Raw genomic sequence first — 22,011 nt, 5'->3', positions numbered from 1 at the left:
TAACTTATTAGTTATTAAGACCGTTGTATGGGAATAAAACACAACTTAATTTTAATAAGAAAATTTGTAAGAAAAATAATACAAGCATAATTGCAAAGATTGTCAATCGGGGAAAGTATTACGCTTGATGATGACGCCCCTTCCGGGTTAGTGTGTCTGTCTGCCCCCGGCGTGGTTTTGGACTTGTGCATTCACTTAACATGTGCAGGAAATAAAATAAAGTAAAAAAAAAAAAATAGGGGGATAAGATGAGTTCCCAGAAAGGCAACGCATCACGGTCCCGAGGCCAGAAGTATCAAAACAGCGTTTCCTTCAGAAACGACAAATACGGCGCGACAGTACAAGTGAAGGTTCGTGAGCCACATGCTAACTTCTTGAGCTTAGCTGCACTGTCGGGTCTCTTTGCCTTCAAATTAACTTTAGAACCGAAGGAATATATCTTGAAATGTCGTCAAATAAATATCATCCATGCTGTTACTGGTGTTTTACCTTCTCTGCTCTTGTGTTAATTTTAATGTAGAAGGCGAATTCGAAGACCCACGATGGCCTTTGTCAACACTGCAAAGGTGTTCTGGAATGGAAAGTCAAGTACAACAAATACAAATCACTGACACAAGCCCGCAAATGGTGAGTACATCCTGTATAGATTTGATATGATCAACTCTATTAGTCCGTTACAAGAAATCTGTCTTTGCCTAAAGGACTGACATAGCTGCATTAAACGCATAGACTACAGCACACACGCTCAATACATTGGACGACAGAACAGGAAAACATCTTGACATCTTGATTTTACAGACATGACCCGTCATATTGTTGACTGCTTATTAGCTGGCTATGTATGTGTATATATACACTGATCAAAAAATAAAGGGAACACCGAAATCACACATCTCAGCTTTTAATGAATGAAACATCCCTGGCTGTATCCTCCTGTTCTTCTGATCTTCCTTGCACAGAGGAACAGGTAACAGAGATCAGTGTTGTTGCCCTTCTTCAGCCCCTTCCACTTCTACTCGTGCACTGGCCTGTTTTCCTCGTACTTCCTGGGAGATGCAGTGAACCATCTGATCATAGCACGTACGGATGTGCCATCCTGGAAGAGCTACACCACCTGAGTAACTAATTTTGGCTGCAAATATCACTTTAGAAATATGCAAAAGCCAAGAATCAGCCTGAAAGGATGAGTCGAGGGCGATGGTTTCTGGCCACCACAAGCAAAGCCACTACTTCATATGGGTTGTCTTCCTAGTTGCCTCTGCACTCCACTTGTTGTCTTTCCCATTTTTCTTAAAAGCAGGTCAAACTGATTTTCAGTCACTGTTGCTTCCTGACTGGATAGGCAGTTATGCAAGAAGTGGGATTGACTTGGCATTACACTGTGATGACCATGTGTTCCCTCAATTTTTTTTGAGCAGTGTATATGATTGTGCATAATATGTATTTATTTACAGTCACAATTCACTGTTACACTACATTTATAATAGAATTTGGAAGTGGTTTGATTTGTTCAGTTCTTGTCTGAATTACAGGAGACAGAACAATTTTCTTAAGTTTGTCAACGTAACAAAGAAAAGTGTTTATTTTTTTTATTTTTTTGCATGATTTCTACTTTCAGTGTTAAGTGTTCTCAAAAGACTGTGAAAGATGCATATCACATCATCTGCAAGCCCTGCGCTCTACAACTTGAGATCTGCTGCAAGTGTGGGAAGAAAGAGGAAATTGTTATTCCGTAAGTGGTCTTTTATTTATTTATTTATTTATTCATTTAGGTTTTGTTTTTTTTCTAGAATTCTTTAAGTAGATGATATAAATGCACTATTAGCTATAATATGGAACTTGTAAAGAAAGACGTGAGAAAGAGTGAACTAATAGATTTTCAGTTCAAGTAGATGTTATTGTTATTGGTGTCATGTGGGCTTTAATTATATATGTATATGTGTATACATGTATCCGCATATATGTGTAAAGTATATAACTATATATATGAATATATCATTTTTTTCCTCACTTGACTTATTTGATGCCAAGTTCGGAAAGAAAGAAAGTAAGGAAGTTCACTTTCTTTTTCCTTTAATTTTATGCGGCGAGTCTGCCATCTTGTGGATACTGAGATGCATTACACCTTATTTATCCACATTTACTGGCAGCACTTACGAATTTTAAGTTCACGTTGCATTTTTTCTGTTCACCTCACGATGGCAGCACTGTATCAATAAATAGTAATATGTCACGTTCATTAAAGCCTCATTTCCAAAGACATGGCTAAGCAAAGGCACCAGACACTTTTCTTTTATTTTGCAGTGTTAATTCACAAGTGGACCAGAAAGAAGAAGACAAAGAACCTACAAGTGAAGGACATACACGGGGGGAGAACAATGCTGATGATTTGGACAGTGATGAAGACGGAGATGATGACGACTTAAGTGATTTTGGAGAGAATGATGATGAAGAGGACTCTATATCAAAGAAGACCAATGACAAATGATGAAATTCTCCCAGTTGTACCATGCATCAACACAATGGACTGAAAACATTCAAAGCTTATTTTGTATCCAATAAACTGTTTGGATTTTTTTTTTTTTTTTTTTTTTTACTCAAAGGAAATTTCCACATTAAACTCTTATGAGCAAGCTGGGGTTAATAAGAGACTGTACTTATGTAAATAACAAGAGTTTTGTTCATTTGATAACTGAGAAGTTTGAGTGTTATTTTGTTACAATTTAAGTTAGTGTACTCACAAATGCCACAAAATATACCACAGGATATTTGACGGGAGAGGGAAGGCACGGAATCTGGAAGTACCTTCCACTTCTTGCGGGGAAGTGTCGCGAGACATCTCAGGGCCCTTCAGTGTAATACTGTATGTTCTTCCCCCTGTGTATACTCACAGCATGACAGCAAGGTTTGTTCAACAATGACAACTTCATTTCTCAAACCACCATATTCAGATTACTCTGCTGTACTTATCAGGAGTTTGTCGCTCTATTATTTAAGGCTTTTTGAAGTTGAGTCAAAGAGCCTCAAGTACCTTTATGTCAATTCATTATTCCATTTGTCTAACAGTACGGATAAACCATCTGATACACCCACTCTGTTTAGCACTGTTTCTGGATTTTGGACTTTTACCACTTATTTCTCTGTATAAACTCGGACCCTGTAGCTTGCCCTCATTTTGTGGCCTGTCTCACAGCTCTCACCTCAGATAATTGGTCTTTTCAAACTGGCCATAAAGGTTTGTGTCTCAAATGCAAAAGTTGGCCTTGCTAAATAGTAATCCTAATGGCAAATACTTTCAAGAAAGGAACCTCCAGTGCAAGTTCCCTTTCTGCTCTGTTAGCTGATTTTCATTGTCTGGCAGAATAACCTCCAGTTACATTTAAGGAGTTATGTCATCCCATGTGTGGTGGACAGTTTTACGCAATGTGGCAACGCTTTGCATCTGAACTCCCTTTTGGATGGTATGCGGAACAGACCAGTCAAACTCATGAGATTCAGATTTATTTGGCATATGAGGTATTTCTCACATGGTTTTGTTCTCCTTATTCCCACAGAGTGAGATTTCAACACTCCGGGCGACTGATAATTACCCCGAGCCTGTCTGAATTTTCGGACTTATGTCGGAGGTCAAATCAGTTTACATCAGACCTTGTTAAAACAGCATGGTGAACGTCCACAGACGCATCAAGATGATTTGTATCTCAATTAGGTAGGGTTAGCCTGGGAACTACTACAACAACTAAGTTACATAACTTTTTGTTTTGTGCTGTAAAAATTGATATTTGCCATTTCACAATGCTGTTGCTACATGTGAGTGTATATATATCTAAAAATATAAATCTTTATGTGTGTGTGTGTGTGTATTGTATGTCGCTTTGACTTCTTCTGAATGTGTTACAAACACATTAGGTGTGTATTAATATTTTAGAAACATGCTTTTGTCTTTTTCCTCTCCACAAAGGGAGAGAAGTCCATCTTTCGCTTGCTCCACTTTTCAGAAAGTCTGTGCTAAAATACTCATAGTATCCCATTATTGTCAACATTGTGACATCGCTCAATGTTGTGATGTCACAAGGGGCTTTCACTCCTTTGTCGCCACAATGTTTGCCATTTGGAAGGTGAAATAAAGCCTCAGCTTTAAGCTGAGAGGTTTGACAGAACACAAGGTTTTAACTGCTCAGGTTGTTTCATACGGACAAAAGTTGAAGTCCCTCAGCTACCATCGCCTTGAAACACTGCAACTCAGACAAATATCACATGTTTGAATGCATTTAGAGTGCATGATCTTGATTTGCCTCAGCGTCAGCACATTTATCACACACGAGTAAAAACACTCATTGACGTCCACGCAAAGAAGGAGGAAACAGAAAAAAAACAGTTACTCAACTTTAGTATACGATGTATGTATGTGTGTACAAAAGTTGAATCAATGTGTTACAGTTGATTGTGTGTCATCTACCCGTTCAAAGTACAGATTTTTCAATGAAATATTTTGTTCTTCATCAAACTAAACTGGTTGGAATTGTTTTTCCAACATACACATGGCCAAAACAATGCATTATTAGTGATTCATTAAGAAACTACAAAGTCAAGGGTGAGATCATGCTTGTCTTTTACAACGGCCATATACTTTGGGTTTACCACAGAGGGGCTCTGATCAGGGCTCCCTTCCAGTTACGAGAATCTGCCACCTGAAACAAAGAGGGGAAGAAAACATTCAACAAACACTCACATTGTGGAATATACTGCTTGTGAAATAGATAATGGGTCTGTATGCTACAATTAAAAACAAATGGGCTCTTCAGAAAAACTGTACCTTACCATGGTGCACACGTAGTGGAGTCATTCATTTTTATTCATTTGTATGTTACAGTACTTAACCTGTGCCGTGAAAAAGTGTTTGCCCCCTTCCTTATTTATGTGTTCTTTGCATATTTATCACACACAAAGGTTTCAGTTCATCAAACCAATTTTAATATCACACAGAGACAACCCATGGAAATACAAAATGCAGTTTTTAAATGATGATTTAATTTACCAAGGGGGCAAAAAAAATTACAAACCTATCTGGCTCTATGTGAAAAAGTAATTGATTGATGGAACAATGAATTCTGCTGTCTACCAGAAAATCCTGAAGGAGAATGTCCGGCCATCAGTTTGTGCCCTCAAACTCAAGCGCTCTCGGATCATGCAGCAGGACAACGATCCGAAACACATCAGCAAGTCCACCTCCGAATGGCTCAAAAAAAACAAAATTAAGGTTTTAGAGTGGCCAAGTCAAAGTCCGGTATTTAAATCCAATTGAGATGCTGTGGTGTGACCTTAAACGGGCAGTTCATGCTAGAAAACCCTTTAATATGGAGTTGAAGCAATTCTGCAAAGAAGAGTGGGCCAAAATTCCTCCACAGCGATGTGAAAGACTCATCACCAATTATCGCAAACGCTTGATTTCAATTATTGCTGCCAAGGGTGACACAACCCGTTTTTAGGTTCAGGGGGCACTTACTTTTTCACATAGGGGCAGATAGGTTTGGATTTTTTTCGTGCCTTAATAAATTAAATCGGCATTTAGAAACTACATTTTGTATTTCCTTGCGTTGTCTCTGTGTTACATTACAATTGGTATAAGGATCTGAAAACTTTGTGTGTGATAAATATGCAAAAAAAAAAAAAAAACAGAAATAAGGAAGGGGGCAAAAACTTTTTCACGGCACTGTATACTTCTGCTGTCCATCACTGTTGGTAAGTGAATGTATGCCCGATTACAGTGACTCACCTGCATTCTCTTATGAAGAAAACTCAACTTCTGATTGAGACATTCAACCTCCTGACAAGCAGTACAGAGACCATAGAATGGGATTTACCATGAGTGAAAAGGTCAAAGTCACGTACGAATGACTTGTGTGGAGGAGGAGGAGGAAGAGAGGTCAAATACCTGGACAAGTTTTTCATTACGCCTGAGTTTGATCTCTGGCAGAAGCCCCTCCAGTTTCTGAATCTGGGGCAAAAAAATGAAAAGTAGATTGTCATTGAGGCAATAACGAATTGGCACAAACAATAAGACGTGTGGGTCTGTTTTTTGTTCTTTCTTTTTTATTTGTCTATTTCACTGCTTCTACTTCAATTTCTGAATTGGTTGGATGAAAAATAAACCAAAATCAAGAATGCAGTGTGCCATTTTGTTTGCATGCTCAAAGCATACTTGATCAATTGTCCCAAACATCAATCCATCTATCTGTTTTTTTATTGCCACTTCTCCTGCACTCTTTCACAGCTGTCTTGGAACAAGGGTGTGGTTACACCGTAGGAAATTTGCCACTTTATTACAGGGCAACACAAGACAAGTAACAATTTGCACTCACACGTATACCTTTGGACAATTTAGAGGCACCAATTGGCTTAATGTGGATGCCTTGGGAAGAACATGCAGCTCTACATAGAAAGGCCCCGGGATGGAATCGAACCAACAACCGTCTTGCTGTGAAGCGACGGTGCTGACCACACGGCTTCCTATTTCAAACATACATGAGTAAAATATTCCCTCCCTCAAAATATTTTTTGTTGTTGGTTAAACTGCCCTCCACATGGGGACAGTTTATGGTGAACCATTATCACACAGCTTGTGTTCACCCCCGCTGAGTTGAAGGTATGTCTTACCCTCCGGACAATGGACTGCAGCCTGGTCTTCATGCTCTTGTTGATCACAGTCATTGGAATCGTTCTGGGCTTCGGACACACTGAGAACAGCAAAAATCACAACATTGTTGTATTTTTTGCACTCATAGGCTGGAACAATTAAGTGCAGTTTGATTTTTAGATTTAATGCCATTGACATGTAACAACTTTTTCCAATATTAATCTCTAACTATTGTTGTCATTGTTTTGTTTGGAATTATGCTTTTATTTATTTAATTTAAAAACAGCAACATAAAAAATGAAACCTAAAGCATGATTATAGAAGAAGACAATACAATGTAATTTAATGGCAATGGCAATGCAATGCTTTGGCACCGACTGTCTAGTCTGGAAAACATTATCAGCAGCCAGCGGCCTTCCTCTTAAAGATTTGTCTTTTGTCTAAGTGGAAACACAAGGTCAGGTAAAACCTCGGCCACTTTTCTATTAAATGGTCAAAGCTCTGGTTTTGTTTTAGATTGTTTACATCATAATAAATGAATAACCAATCCACTAATCAAGTCTCCAATCAAGCCTTTGTCCAAAACATACATCAAGTATGTACAGTTTCTGGATTACACAAGCGCTTACAGAGTTGAAAAGCTTAAATTTGCTCTTACCATGCTGGAAGATCCTGGTTACCTCCAGCACATATGGCCTGTGTTAAAAAAATAAAAAAAAAAGCACCATGCATCTGTGTGTTTTAATGAATGTATGGCAGACTGTAAAGATGTTCAGAATGTCTTCGTCTCAAATCAAAACATATGCTTCTTACATATGCTTGCTGTTAGCTGGGAATGAGGTGCTCAGAGGTATCAGGCAGCCACGGTGGTTCCTAATCTGCAAACAAAGCCCTCGGTTACTAATAAAGTCCGGTTTTTATTACAGTCCTGCACTTTACACCAAAAGAGCACCTTTAGTATGAGGTCCGAGGAGTGAAGGTCAAAGGTGGTGGAGATAATCTGAAGATAAAATGAAATAGCATCTTAACACAAAATATTATTTGCCACTGTGAGTCAATTACTGCTTTTAAAATGGCTCCTAAAACATGTTGCATGAGGATTCTGTAGACCAGAAATAGGCTGAAATGAAATTGTTTCATTTGCATAACCACCAATGACTGGGAGCCTGGATCTGCTCAAGAAATCTGCCTCTTATTCCAGCCAACCCTTCACAGATGGGTTCATGCCTAGACCAGGTGTCGCCAACCTGTTTAAACCCAAGAGCTACTTCATGGGTCCTGACTCATATGAAGGGCAACTAGTTTGCTACACTCTACTGTAATAACCAACTTTCTCAGGTATTATTCGGGGCTGAGCCTCAGCGAAGTCCTGCTCAAATCAGAGCAGGTCTTCGCAAGGCGAAAAAAAAAAAGTCAATTTTTTCACTGACCACGCCTACACCGTTATTCACACCCCGGATAACTATACATAGTTAGATAGCTGAAGCCCTTAGCTAAAGCATGATACCAATATCTTTCGTGTAGACGCAGAAATGGCTGAGTTCTAAGCTTAGATGTCCACGGTGGTAAAAGCAAAAAAAAAAAAAAAGCGGAGCTAGAGGCACTAACTCTGCTGCTGGAGGTTGGGAATTCTGTTTCAACACGCACACACACACACACACACACACACACACACACACACACACACACACACTATACTGTAAATGGCTGCAGTTTCCTTCACAAAAGTGCTACAGACGTCATTCAAACATCCACGTGTTTGTCTCATCAAGACCTATATTTTACATTTGACAACCACTTCATAAAAAATGCAGGTCAAAAACATGCATCGTTTTTATACACAGGCTTATGATGATTATTCAGACCTCTTCTCCCTCTTTGTCAACACATACATAAATAGCTGCCGTTTCCTTTAGAAAAGTGGTACAGACGTCATTCAAACACCTACGTGTTTGTCTCATCAAGGCCTATAATTTACATTTCACAGCATCTTCCATCATCATCATTTTTTATTGTTATTATTATTATTATTATTAGTAGTAGTAGTAGTAGTAGTAGTAGTAGTAGTATACACAGATTCACAAGTTGTGCTATTTTTCAAACAGGTCTGCGGGCCACTCATGTGGTCCTTGTGGGCTACCTGGTGCCTGCAGTCACCACTTTGGTGATCCCTGCACTAGACCTTTACTACGTATTTAATCCCCTTAGATAACACTGTTATTGCAAATAAAGTCACATTTTTCGTATGCATTGAGTGAGGCGGTGCGCACTTTGTAACTTGTTTTTGTTGAAAAAGGTTTAATGCAAATAAATAAATTAAAAAAAATAATCCAACAATCTAATTTATAATCTAGCAATAGAGGGTCTCTCTGGTAATGATGGGATTTTTTTCAAAGGTTTCTTTGTTCGGTTAACACACCTGCCTGATCTTGGTAGCATCAGCTGATGCGGGGATGGACACCTCCCGCAGCGCCACCACTCTATCATCTGCAACAGGTACAACATGATAAGTCATCCATCGCAGAGGACGTGATTACATTAGGCACACTGCATGAAAAGGGGTGTATCCGGAAATATCCGGACACAGCAAACTTCAGGCAAACCTGCTGTTTAGCCAAAATGAGCACATGTGTATTAATGCCCATTAATACACATGTGCTCATTTTGGCTAATACCAGCCACCCATCCACCCATCCACCCATCCATCCATCATTTTTCTATAACTGTTCTCCTAAACTCAAGGTCACAGGGTGTAGGAGCCTAATCCAGGTGTTTTGGGGTCAAGACAGGGTTACACACTGGGAGGGGGGATGTAATAAATAATATATATATATATATATATATATATATATATATATATATATATATATATATATATATATATATATATACATATATATATTTTTTTTTTAAAAACTGTTGAATGGTTTTTGTAGAGCAATACAGTTGTCCACAGAGAATTAGTGTAATACAGGTGCTGATTAAAGCAAATTCAACTGAGTAATGCAAATTGATTGCAATGGTAGAATGTTTGTTGTCGCCTAATTCTAATGTTTCACAGGTCAAACCAAAGGACAAAAGGTTAAAAGGCTGACAAAGACCCCTCTAGAAGTGTATCTCTAAAGGGATCTCAGGGAAATCAGCATTTTGTGATGTCACAAATGGCTGCAATACCTCCACTTGTCCAATGTTAATGACAACATCCCCAGCCATACGTTCACAGCAATAGTTTTGTGGCTGTCAATATATCTGGAGATATAATTAAGAAAAAGAGGAGAAACATGGTCTCGTACTAAAATAAAAGACTTTGAGGCTTAAACACTATTTTACTCTACTTTACTCTGTTTGACACAAGCCATCCAGTGTTGTCTAATAAGCCTCGAGTCAGAAGATTCAAGGAGCTTTTCGCTCGAATCGTTCAGCCAGAGGACTCGGTGGGTTGAGGACCTCTGATGCCCAGCAGTCAGGCGCACCTGTTACTCTTCTCTCTATCCAATTCTTCCAGACGACACTTCTTCTTTCTACTGAGCAACGGACGGCATGAAGCAAAAACCGTCACGTTTCAATCAAACACGTCTTCGCAATCCCCGCAAAACCATGAACTAATATCACCCATGCAAAGAGGCTGGCTGCTATGGTTACACCGGGGTACGCGCTCGCACGCACCGCACCCGAGTGAAATCACTAACCAGACCTGGAAAAGAATGAAGGAAAGGGTTTGGAAGACGTACGAACCGTTTTTGTCGAGGCGTTTCAGGGCGATCCAAGCCTTTAACAGGCCGGGCGGCTTATCACATCTGAACAGAGACATTTTGATGTATCGGCTGTGGCAATCAGAGGACCACGGTGCGCGATCACCTGCGTCATCAGGGACCCTCAAACCCTTTCAGAATAAGACTGTCTGTTTGTTCAAATGTTAAATTTGTTGTTGTTGTTGATGATGAGGATGAGGATGAGGATGATACCCTACTGGTAACTGAATTGATTGATTGATTGATTGATTTTATTTTTGGATCAAGACAATAATAAAAAAAAAAATAATCCAAAGGACGACATGCAAAAGTACTATACTTATTTCCAGCATGGTTCCTTTTTTCTTTTCTTTTTTTTTACGCCACTCAGTGCATATGATTATCTGCCATGACCGGTAAAAATAAAATAAAATAAAACAATAGACGACGACGACGACGATGATGATGATGATGATGATGATGATGATGATGATGATGATGATGATGATGATGATGATGATGATGATGATGATGATGATTTATTCTTTGCCCTTTCAAATGTGCATTGATTTATTCCATTTGAGACTAAACTAAACTAACTAAACTAGGTACAATGGATCTGTCTTGTCCAAAGGGTTTTTAAGAACACCAATAGGTGGAGCAAGTCACTGAGTGAAAATTGCATCAAGGGACTCCTACGATTAATAAAGGCAAATGCGTTCTCTGAGCAGCCTGTGTTGAACTTTGGCCAACTACATGCCACTAGTAGCTTTCAGTGTATGCTTTGCAAATGCGGCAAATTAGATATAGCGTGTGAAATAAGAGGAACTAACCCTCCACACCATGACGCCGTACGCTGTGGATAAAGTGCGCACATTAGTTTGCTGACTGGCAAATGACTTCTGACGAGGAAGATTTTCTGCAGCAGGACACATGACTCGTGTGGTGTGTGTGTTTTTTTTTTTTTTTTTTTTTTTTTTATGTCTCTTTTATTTTTCTCCTTCCTTTGGTCAACTGAAGCGGTCTGATGATTTCTCAGCCAGTTCGTATTCCAACAACGTGACAGCCCGAAGAAGCACGCGCGCACACACCCTATAACCCGATTGGTCGCACATTCTACTGTCAGGTGGAGCTCCGCGGAGCTTCCGCCCCGCACAGCGCTAAAACGCAGCTGCCGCCGCCGCAGGTTTCTGAACTCTGCGACTGCCGCTGGAGTCCGTTGAGTCTGCTGAGAAGATGGCGAGTGTGAAGGGACCCAGCGCCGACATTAAACACGTCTTCAGGGGGACGTTCATCCACTCGACGCACAAGGCGCCACTGCAGATCCTGGAGGATTCTCTCCTGGGGGTGGATGCAGAGGGAAAGGTCAGTTCGCTCAGGATCTGAATCAGCCTTTTGAACTGGTTTTACTACGATCGTTATTATTATTATTATTATTATTATTATTATTATTATTATTATTATTATTATTATTATTATTACTTAGTGTGAGAATTAGAGAGTTTGCGAAGCTGCCTAGAGCAAAACTGCCAAATCATTTAAGGAACTCGCCTCATGATGTTGCACTGCGAGGTGTCGCTCAGCATCTTTGAACTCAGACCGAGCCTCAGTGTCAGATTCACAAAATTTGCACAAAGGCAGAATTTGCTGTTTTTAATACAAGGCATGTATGTAGGCCCAGGGTTAGAAGAAAGTGATCCAAGAAGAAGAAGAAGAAGAAACTTTATTGGTCCAGCTTGGTGAAATTACTCATTGGTTAATTTACTAGAACTCTGACACCCTCCAGAACAGGCCATTTTCTCTAACGCATGCACTTCAGTTTTGAGTGGCTTCTCTCCGTTCTCCCATCAGATCGCTTTCCTTGAGGAAGGCTTGAAGCTCAGCCACCTGCAACAAACCTTTGGGTTCACCCCATCCCAAATCACTCAACTGTCACAGCAGTAAGTCAAATATGTAGACAAAAGTATTACTAAATGTCCTACAGGGGAAAATATGAAAAACAAAGCCTCAACATAAGTAAAGTAATACTGTATGTTGTTTGGAGAATGTAAATATTTCCTGTTCTTAACGATTAGTTATTGATTTTTTTTATTTATTTATTTATTTTTTTCTGCCACTGAATTTGAGGTTCCCTTAGTCATTTTCCAGCTCTTTACATTACAGTGAGTTTTTGATGCCAGGACTCGTGGACACCCACATCCACGCCGCCCAGTACTGCTACGCTGGCACAGGCCTTGATCTCCCTTTACTGGAGTGGCTCAACACTTACACCTTCCCTGCAGAGTCTCGCTTCAAGGAACTGGATTTTGCCAACAACGTGTACACTAAAGTAGTGGTGAGTTTGCCTATGGACGAAAATATAGACACAAGAATAACGTGAGTCGCAAACAGGTTTGTGGGTGGCTCATGTGGCGAAACGGAGCAGAAAAACATTACAGGAGGTTATGTTAATCCTGTAACACGATTCTTGATCTTTACAGAAAAGGACCTTGAGAAACGGAACAACCACTGCATGCTACTTTGCAACAATACACACAGACGCCTCCCTCCTGCTGTGCCAGATTACAAGTAAGATCTCTTCCACATGCACACGGGCAGTGTTTTTCAAGCACTGGCTCTTCTCACTGGCGACTGTCAGCATAACTGGTGGATCAGAGTTTTTCAATCCGGTGTGAACTTCAGTGGTGTCGCCGATGAAAATGTGCAGTCATCATCCTCAGTATCTCCTGCCTGTTGCAGTAGTAACAGGCAGGAGTAGGAGCAGTGACTGGATGAGTGGTTGTCATTTCATATCTGTACTTCAGACCGATCAAATTCAGGAGGCTAGAGGTTGGTAAAGGCTCTCCTCACAGTGCAGCAGGGCACAAATGGAGGTTTTCAGGAGTTTTTCTTTCTGAGATAATAATTGATATTATATCCAAATGCCTTGTATGAGAGTGATGAGAGGAACAAGTCAAATCGAAGACCTTAGCCTTCAGGTCAGGCCCACCAACACTTGTTATGCCTTAACCTTTCCATATTGTCTCTTCTTATGTAAAACGGGACAGCTGACACACATGCACGTACACAGACACACCCCAGTGAATGGCTGTACGTAGTTATTGGCTTTTATCAGGTTGTTGAACCGTCACCTTTGTCCTGTGACGCTCTTGCTCTCTTTCTGATTTGTGGAATAGCCGTCTGCCCACATGTATGAGCTTCATGAACTTCGCCTTGGTGAATTTCATCCTGTACATTCTATTTTTCTTCAAGTGGGTCACTTAAAAGACAAATAATGTATTAATGTGGGCACCCACAACTCGCTGTGCTGTTTTTTTGTTTTTTTTTTGCAAGATTGCTGTAAAGTCCAAAGCTCAAGGTTTCCTGTCATTTATGCACACTGTGTGTCTTATTTGGCTGCCTCTGTTTGGTAAATATCCGCAGCTCCACTATCTCTCTGCACTTGAGTGAATGATAATGTCATTGTGCAGCTAGTCCAGTTAGTTACTGGGCCATTCACTTCTTTCTTGAATGACTTATGACTCTAAATAACTAGTTTGTTGCCCCCCCCACCCCCCAAAAAAATTAATTAAATAAATAAATAGATAAATAAATAAATAAATCTTTCCATTATGTGGTATGCTAACACAAACTTCATCACTGGAAAATTTGAATTGCCAAGAGTCTATAACACTTGATCAGTCTTGCCTATTAACGTATTCACATGACAAAAATGATCCAAATGCACAAAATAAAATGTATTATTAAATTATCTTTGTGATGTCTGGCTAAAAAGAAAAAACAATTAATTCTACTTTGTTTTTGTCCATCCCAAAAAGTACTTGCTCATGACTTTTGCAACTGCTGCCCTGCTCAAGATATGTTCCTGCAGCTCCTTCCTAAGTCAGCCTTTGAACAACACTATCAAAATATAGTAAATACTGTCAAACTTCACTGTTTAAGTTTCTCAAACAGACTTTCAATATTCCTTTTACGCTACATCAATGGGTTTCTTTTTTTTGTACTTCTTTGCCTTCATAAACAGGACATGGTATTCAGATGTATCAGTCCAAAGTCATTTTTGATAAAACAGCTATTGTTCCTTTGGTTATTGTTATTGAATCAAAGGTGTTTTTTTCCGTACAGTCATATTGGTGCTGCCAGGAATTTTTGGCTGGACAGAAGACTCACTGACATGTTGTAGCACGAATGACACAGGTGTCAGTCAGAGCATTAATGATGCTCTATCTGACAGAGAATTAATAATGATTTTAGTGGAAACCATCTGCAGCTCATATACATGATTGCACACGCTGCACAAATTAGCAGAGGTGCTAGAATTTTGAGATTGCAACAACACTGCAGATGGCAAAGACATGTATATGAATGTACAATATTGCAAAATACAACAGCTTAACAAGTGTGATCCACAGCGTTTATTGGCACTGAAGTACAAATCACAGAGTTGAGTGTTGTGGATCATCAGGTTATGCTTCCCAGCTAAGCCTTAGAATAACAGTCTGCTGAACAATCCCCACTTGAGCACTATTCCGACATCAATCATGAATGCACAATGACTATAAAAAATTTGTCTTTCTTCACCCTCACTATACTCAGTCATCTTGTCTTACAGATGATTTAGGCCAGAGGGCACTGGTGGGCAAAGTGTGCATGGACAGGAACAACTCTGTGAAACATTACAAGGAGACCACTCAGGAGTCTCAAGAGGAAAGCTGTCGGTAGGTATGAGAGAAGACAATTAAACGTGTTTTTCAGCATGTTCCAAAAGTAGTGCATCCACCTTCCACAGAAGTGTCACCTGATTAAGTTATGGAGGTGTGGTCGTCCCGTCAGATTTGACAGAACCACCACGCCTCGTGCCACCAAGCGTGTGCCAGCATGTGGCCACGTGTGCATGTCTGGAGCGCCGTTCTCAAGTGGCAGCGAGTCAGCAGGAGTCAAGTTTGTCATCTCAAATTTGTCAGGGCGACCACACCGTGGTGTCAGACGCTTTGGAAATTGTTGATGAGTCACATTGAGAATAAATACTGCCGGCAACCACGGAGGTTTATTCTTGCACAAAGTAGCAACTGGTAGAGAGAGCTTTGGCATTCGGCCGAGAAGCTGAGAGAGGGCCACTTCCCACCTGTCTTACATACACAGCAAGTTAACTTTGAATTTTCTGCTCTGAGAGGTGCAAAAATAAAAAAAAATAGCAGAGAAATTAGGGGAGGTCACTGTGGAGGATGCCTGCCCTTGAAGAGCAAAAGAGCTTCATGACAGTGGAGTGAAGCTTTAGGCTTTAAATATAAAATGTGTGTGAGTTATTATTTTTTTTTACACTTTTATTGTTTCCAACCTTATTTCAATGTGTGTTCATTCGTAGTTTTGATGCATACAGTGAGAAACTGCAATGTCAATAGTCATGAGAATGAAAGAAAAGGCATTAAATTCATGGGTGAGTCCATACTTTTGACTGGTAGTGTATAAGTTCAGTTAAATACTGCTTTGCATTACATTCACCTTGAAATACCACAACAACCATGAATTTACTTATGATGTTGTTCAAAGAAAATATGAGTCAATGACTTAATTAAAGAACAAGTAAAAGTAAGACATAGAGTTTGATAGGTGTTTGTTGACACTTAACGTTTCAGGCACTTTGAATTGAATTGACTGTACTGACACTTGTTTTTATTGTACCCTCAAGGTTCATTGCCGAATTGGTAAACAAAAAGGTAGGATATTAGAAAACACAAAGAGAAGACTGTTAGAAATAAACCCAAGCTTTGTACATCATGTATGTTTTGTTTGTTTGATTTCTTTTGGAAAGTACCCTCTTGTGAAGCCTGTGGTGACACCTCGGTTCGCCCTGTCCTGCTCAGGACCACTGCTGGGACAACTGGGAGCAATTGCCAAGAATAACAACCTGCATATTCAGGTGAACTCACTGTGGCAACATAACCTGGGCTCTTCCACAGAGGACTGAAACCATAGAGACAGGCTGAATGCACTGCCCCTGGCACTGGCAGGGAGGAAGTAAGCAGGGATTACAGAATACCTCCTGGCTCTAGTTTAAGTGAATGCACTTCAAAAATCGAGGCTCATTTCAGCTAATAATGGTGTGTGAATGGGAAGTGAGGAGTGGATCATTTTTTTGCAAAGTTGTTATGGCTACACCCCTTGGAAAAACACATTTATACCATAGAAGCCATGATGCCGCATTTAACAGCTGAGAAGAATGTAAATGATATACCGTGCAACTCTGTTGTTGGATAAATACAAAGTGTGTGCAAGAAACCTAAAAAGATCATGTTTTTTTCTACCTGAAACTAATGGTTTTGATATGTCCAGATTCTTTCTTGTTGTCACTTTGGAAAAATTGCAACTTTGTGCAATTAGATGTTGAAAGTAGAGCATGTCGGACTGCACGGTTACATTCTTACAAGAAGGACTTAATGACCTATACTCGGCCCCTGACAGGAAAACTGCATCAAAGTCACACAAAAAGAAAATATGACTAATCCAACAAATTTCATAGTGTCAATGTTTCGAATGTTTCGACAGTTTCTTTTGTTTATTCTGTTGTAAAAAAGTATACCCAATATGTTTTGAGGCAGTATCAACCTGTCGTAGATTGACAGGTCGGCCTGTTCGTGTGGTTTTCAGGTTAAACACATGTCGGTAAACATCAGTTAGATGTAAACACCCCACCCCACCTTTTGACAATTCCAATGAAGACAAAATGTTTGCCCTCGAAACTTGTCAGGTGTGACTTCACAGATTATGTGTCTGAATGTAGAATAGACAAACAAAAGCTGTTTCGCCAGCGGTCAATGTTGTCACTTGTTGGAATTGAATTCAACATTGATTCTCTCCAGGTACTCCAGCTTCCTCCCACGTTCCAAACACACACACATAATTCTGATTCTGTAAATTGTCCATAGATGTGAATGTGACTATGGTATTTGTCTCTGTGTGGCCCAGTGATATTGTTGTGACTTCTCCATGATGGAACCTGCCTTCACCCCCAAGACGGCTATGAGTGCTGGAGAAGTGGTGATAGAAAATGGATGGATGGATGGAATTTAAATCATTGAGGATACAGATTGAATAAGACATTCACATCATAGCTGTGGTTTTGGATCCTTCTGGTTCACAGTGCAACACGTCAGAACAAAAAAGGAGCGGTTGCAGGACTTAGTTGTGCAGTCCTGAGGTTCAATGTGGAACTAAAATCCAAAATTCAGTCAATTTGGCGAAGACCAAACACAAGGCAAGACGTTGTATCAGTGTTATCAGGTGGGATAGAAACAGGAAGTTGTTGTGTTGGGACGCAGGAAGGGATGAACTTTTAGGGTACTTTTGTTGTAGATGAGCTTGACTTGTTAAGTCCAACTACAAATCACATTTTGGCATAGTACACAATGTATGTGCAACACAATTATGCTTTTTTCTGACTGTGGTATTTTATAAAAATACATCCCATATATCACTCATTTGTTAATGTCTTTTTTTTTGTTTGCTTTCTTGCTTTTTAGAGTCACATCAGTGAGAACCCAGCAGAAGTGAACCTTGTCAAGGAGATCTTTCCAGAGGCAGATTCTTACGCCGAAGTCTATCACAAATACAATCTGCTCACCGACAAGGTGAGGCTAGCCGGAGACAAAGACGGAACAATATTGGAAACATGGCAGCTTTTTAACTGGCTGGTTGCATTTCATTTTAATGACGACAACAATGTTGATCTTCAGACAGTGATGGCCCACGGCTGCTACCTCAGTGAGAAAGAGTTGGCATTATTCAGAGAGACAGGAACTTCATTATCACATTGTCCCAATTCCAACATTTCGTAAGTACCTTTCCCACTTAATTATAGCTTCATGTTGAAATCCCCCGAAAGTAAGGAAAATATAGATGATAAGCAATTATCATCTATCATCTATATTACTATCTCCAAAAAAACCAAAAAAAAAACATCAAAGGGCAACTTGGGTCTCTGTCCTTTGGTAGTGAGAGTATGCTACATCTGTTAATGTGCGCCAAGCAAGCTTTTAGTTTTTATAGCTATGCAAGCCTCCAACACTGTGCTAAATAGCTATAGAGCCTTTGTGCAGAGGCATCATGAAACATCCTTTGGTGCCAGAATGTTACCACTGATAGTTGTCCACAGCACTGGTGATGAGAACAGTTTTGCAATTGTTTTCTTTGATGCGAAATTCCTGAATGCAAAATCACATAACACAAAATCCCTGTCTTGGGGCCAAACTTAAAACTATGTGTGAAGGAAGAAAATTGCATCAATCATCAATCAATCAATCTGTCCTCCTATTTGTTCCAACGATGCAGGTTGTGCAGTGGAATCTTGGATGTACGCAAGGTCCTGAAGCACAAAGTCAAGCTGGGTCTTGGAACAGGTGGGAACAGAACACATCTGCGGCATCCCTGCAGTTTCGTCTTTTTGTTTAGCGTTTTGATCAAAGTAAATCATGCAAGAAAGCTGGCACATGAAAGCTCCGTGCGCACGCTGTGCTTCATTTAGGTTATTTTTTTGCCCTGTGGTCACTGCACTGTTTCAGACGTGGCAGGCGGATACTCTGCCTCGATGCTGGATGCTGTGAGAAAAGCTCTGGATTTATCAAAAATCCTGACCATTCAGGACCCAGAGTACAATACACTCACCTTTGAGGAGGTATTCAGGCTGGCCACTCTGGGAGGAAGCCAAGGTTGGGGAACAATTTCAAAACATTACACTGTTACTTTATTCATTTATTTATTTATTTATTTTACATTTTAATACATCAATCTCTACTTTGGATAAAATTAGTCAATTCTAAACTGAGAGCCTCCTTTATGTCGTGTTCTATTGTAGCCTTGGCCCTGGATGACCAAACTGGGAACTTTGAGGTGGGCAAAGATTTTGATGCACTCAGAGTAAACGTGGCTGTACCTGGTGGACCTATTGACATGGTCGAGTGCAACGGACCCAAGGTTAGTGGAGGGTCACCCTGGGTCACCAGCGCACACGCATGAATTACATACATGATCAACATTAAAAAATGTTTTTCCTAGTTGATAATAACTGTATTTATCAACCCAATTTCAGATCATGTTGGAAAAGTTCTTGAATTTGGGTGAGTGGCCTTATTTGGTTAAGTTGTCCGATCTCAAAGGGTTCTGGCGCCCTGCTCACCATTTTGCTTTCTGTTTGACAGGTGACGATCGCAACATCGTGGAGGTGTTTGTGGCCGGGAGGAAAGTGGTACCATTCGTGGAGCCGAATCAGGCTGTTCTTTAACTCTCCACAGCCTGGAGGGCAGAGAAGGGAGGTTTTCAATGAGCATATATGAGCATAATCTCTTCTAGCTATAGTTGAGATCAAAATTCATCAGTAACCAGAAATAGCCAATTTTTCAATCTTTCTTATTGATATCAACCTGTCTTGACGTTCCAAGAAACTTATTGAAAGCAGAAAATTGTAGCAACGGCGTTTCTGTGACCGCGTCTGTGCTGCAGGCGAGCAGTTTAAAGATGCTGAGCAGGATAAAAATGAGAAGAACTCTCTGCTGCAAATGTTTGTATCGCATTTTAAATAATACCTTTGTAGTTATTCAGTCATATATGTTCTGCTAAAACTACAACTCCAAGCAATATCTGTCAATATTTAGCATAGAAGCAGACAGCCGCTAATCATATAAGACAATGTTACGGGACATTGTGCTCAGAAACTGGGGTCACTTGGGTTCGCTGTACTTACCTTTTCTGATATAAGCTTGAGTGTGTTTGGGTTTTTTTTTTTACAATACAGGTCTTATACATTAGATATGATTAAATAATGTCGACAATCGTGATTTTTTTTTTTACTTTAGTGTGACAAACATTTACTTTTTGTAGCTAGATGTGGCTTTGTGGTCAGTGACTGGAGTTAGTGTGAGTAATCATTTTTAATCATTCAGTTTTGAGAAAGTACACTCCACTCAGTTCTTTTAAGGGACAACGGTGCCTGATGATATAGTAGTGTCAGGTTTTCCCAGGGTGCTAAATACAGTAAAACTGGTGAGTTATCTAAACTGCTGTCTATCAAATGTAGGTTGTATTATAACATTTTATATTGACCTAAAAATCCACAGTAAATGAGTGAGAAGATAACTTTACTTGATGCCTTACAATCAATGACATTTTTCAGCAGTTTGGGTGGTTTTATATATTTACTCTTTTACTGAGTAAAACTAATTATAAAATGAATAAAATTTTGTATGTGTATGTATATATTATGGAATAAAAAGCAAAATCACCAGCACTTATTGTTAAAATGTGTTTGCCTTCATATATAAAAACAGCTTAGATAAACTTCAATTCATGTTAACATTTTTTTTTTTTACAACTAAAAGGGCAAAATATCACTTATGACATCAAATTGTGTATGTAAAGTGACAATTCTATCTTTTGAAATAAAGCATACTGAAAAGTTTGGATTGCTTTTGCCGTGTAGTCATTTAAAAAGGAGGTACTAACTGAGAACACAAGATGCAGTTGAATGGTAAAGATTTAAAAAAAGAAAAAATGCCTGTCTTCGTAACAATCTTTCGGAGTCTGAAACTGATGTACAGCATCTTGGCAGGACAACTGAGAAGGTCAAATGGCTCTTGTCGCGTTGTACTGACAGCGAGGACCCTGACCCTTCTTTGTTAAGCATGTAAGTGATGTGCTACAAGCAGCAGCCACTTGCTGTATCACAGCCACTGTCCAAAAATCCCATGCAAATCAAAACATTGCACTCCTCTCTATTGTGCGGTCACTGTAATGACTACCAGTAGAAACAGATTTACCAAAATGATATTGAGAGTATGATCAAACACCCTTTTGTAACTGTTGGCCACTGCCAATCATCAGCCTCCATCTAACCCTGTCCTCTTCATCCTCTTCATCTAAAAGAAATAACTTCATGTCCTCTTTCACTTCAATCATAAATCTCCTCTTTCCTCTTCCTCTTGGCCTCCTGCCTGCCAGTTGAAACTTCCTCATCCCTCTACCATAATATTTACTGTCTCACCTCAGTCTGGCCTCTCGGGCTTTACCATCTTGGGCATGGTATCGTTCCTAAGGCAACGATATGCTGTTGCGAATTTACAGAAATAATGTGTCTTTTATTTATTTTATCATTAAAATTTCTTCAAATAAATTATTGTTCATATAAACACAAAACTAAAACTCAAAAACTGTAGGAGGGGCGGCGTTCTATCGCCCTCTAATGGCCAGCAAACACAGGTATTAACTTTGGGTTGAACAGCAGCTCCCTTAGCGTCGAGTTTGTGAGCCTGAGTGCAGTGACTGAGCAAGACAAAACCCAGGGCTTCAACTGCTGCAACCGGGAAGTGGTCGAAGTTCTCTGTTCGCTCTGATTTTTCCACTTCTCTGTCTTCCTGTTCTTGTCGGTATGTTTCAGAGCAACATGAAAACTTTTTTGTGAGAAGTCCATGTCTTCTTGTTTGTCTGTCAAGTCCAAACAAGACGTCGAACATCTTGCTAGCCGAAATATCACGTCTACTTTACTCTACTGTACTCTGCTCCACTCTACTACACTCTACTCTTCTACTCTACTCTACTTTACTCTGCTCTGCTCCGCTCTACTCAAATCTCAATAGTCTTTCTAACGAAGGTTCG

At 39.8% G+C, this 22,011-nt stretch overlaps 3 protein-coding genes across 3 annotated transcripts; 2 read left to right on the top strand and 1 right to left on the bottom strand.

Moving 5' to 3' along the window:
* Positions 1 to 146: 146 nt before the first annotated feature.
* cunh9orf85 (chromosome unknown C9orf85 homolog) lies at positions 147 to 2,633 on the top strand. Its single transcript, XM_076038905.1, has 4 exons — positions 147 to 350; positions 521 to 627; positions 1,619 to 1,732; positions 2,305 to 2,633. The coding sequence occupies exons 1-4, from the start codon at positions 249 to 251 to the stop codon at positions 2,486 to 2,488; spliced, it is 507 nt and encodes a 168-aa protein (XP_075895020.1). The 5' UTR covers positions 147 to 248; the 3' UTR covers positions 2,489 to 2,633.
* An 855-nt stretch (positions 2,634 to 3,488) lies between these two features.
* On the bottom strand, positions 3,489 to 10,502 carry LOC142896941 (uncharacterized). The gene is made up of 9 exons (XM_076038904.1): positions 10,373 to 10,502; positions 9,057 to 9,124; positions 7,590 to 7,637; positions 7,451 to 7,515; positions 7,296 to 7,333; positions 6,658 to 6,737; positions 5,936 to 5,998; positions 5,777 to 5,827; positions 3,489 to 4,691 (listed from the first exon to the last, which is right to left on the bottom strand). Exons 1-9 carry the CDS (start codon positions 10,446 to 10,448, stop codon positions 4,638 to 4,640), a joined length of 543 nt encoding a protein of 180 aa, XP_075895019.1. The 5' UTR covers positions 10,449 to 10,502; the 3' UTR covers positions 3,489 to 4,637.
* An 845-nt stretch (positions 10,503 to 11,347) lies between these two features.
* Positions 11,348 to 20,818, top strand: gda (guanine deaminase). Its single transcript, XM_076039002.1, has 14 exons — positions 11,348 to 11,733; positions 12,220 to 12,308; positions 12,532 to 12,703; positions 12,849 to 12,936; positions 14,981 to 15,086; positions 16,058 to 16,085; positions 16,181 to 16,288; positions 17,889 to 17,996; positions 18,102 to 18,199; positions 18,697 to 18,764; positions 18,927 to 19,073; positions 19,220 to 19,338; positions 19,454 to 19,481; positions 19,563 to 20,818. Exons 1-14 carry the CDS (start codon positions 11,605 to 11,607, stop codon positions 19,643 to 19,645), a joined length of 1,371 nt encoding a protein of 456 aa, XP_075895117.1. The 5' UTR covers positions 11,348 to 11,604; the 3' UTR covers positions 19,646 to 20,818.
* Positions 20,819 to 22,011: the final 1,193 nt, after the last annotated feature.

Source organism: Nelusetta ayraudi, unplaced genomic scaffold (genome assembly GCF_046127955.1).
Source record: "Nelusetta ayraudi isolate G7.1 ecotype Tasmania unplaced genomic scaffold, CSIRO-AGI_Nayr_v1 ptg000058l, whole genome shotgun sequence".
Lineage (NCBI taxonomy): Eukaryota > Metazoa > Chordata > Actinopteri > Tetraodontiformes > Monacanthidae > Nelusetta > Nelusetta ayraudi.
This window is presented reverse-complemented; position numbering and strand designations above follow the sequence as displayed.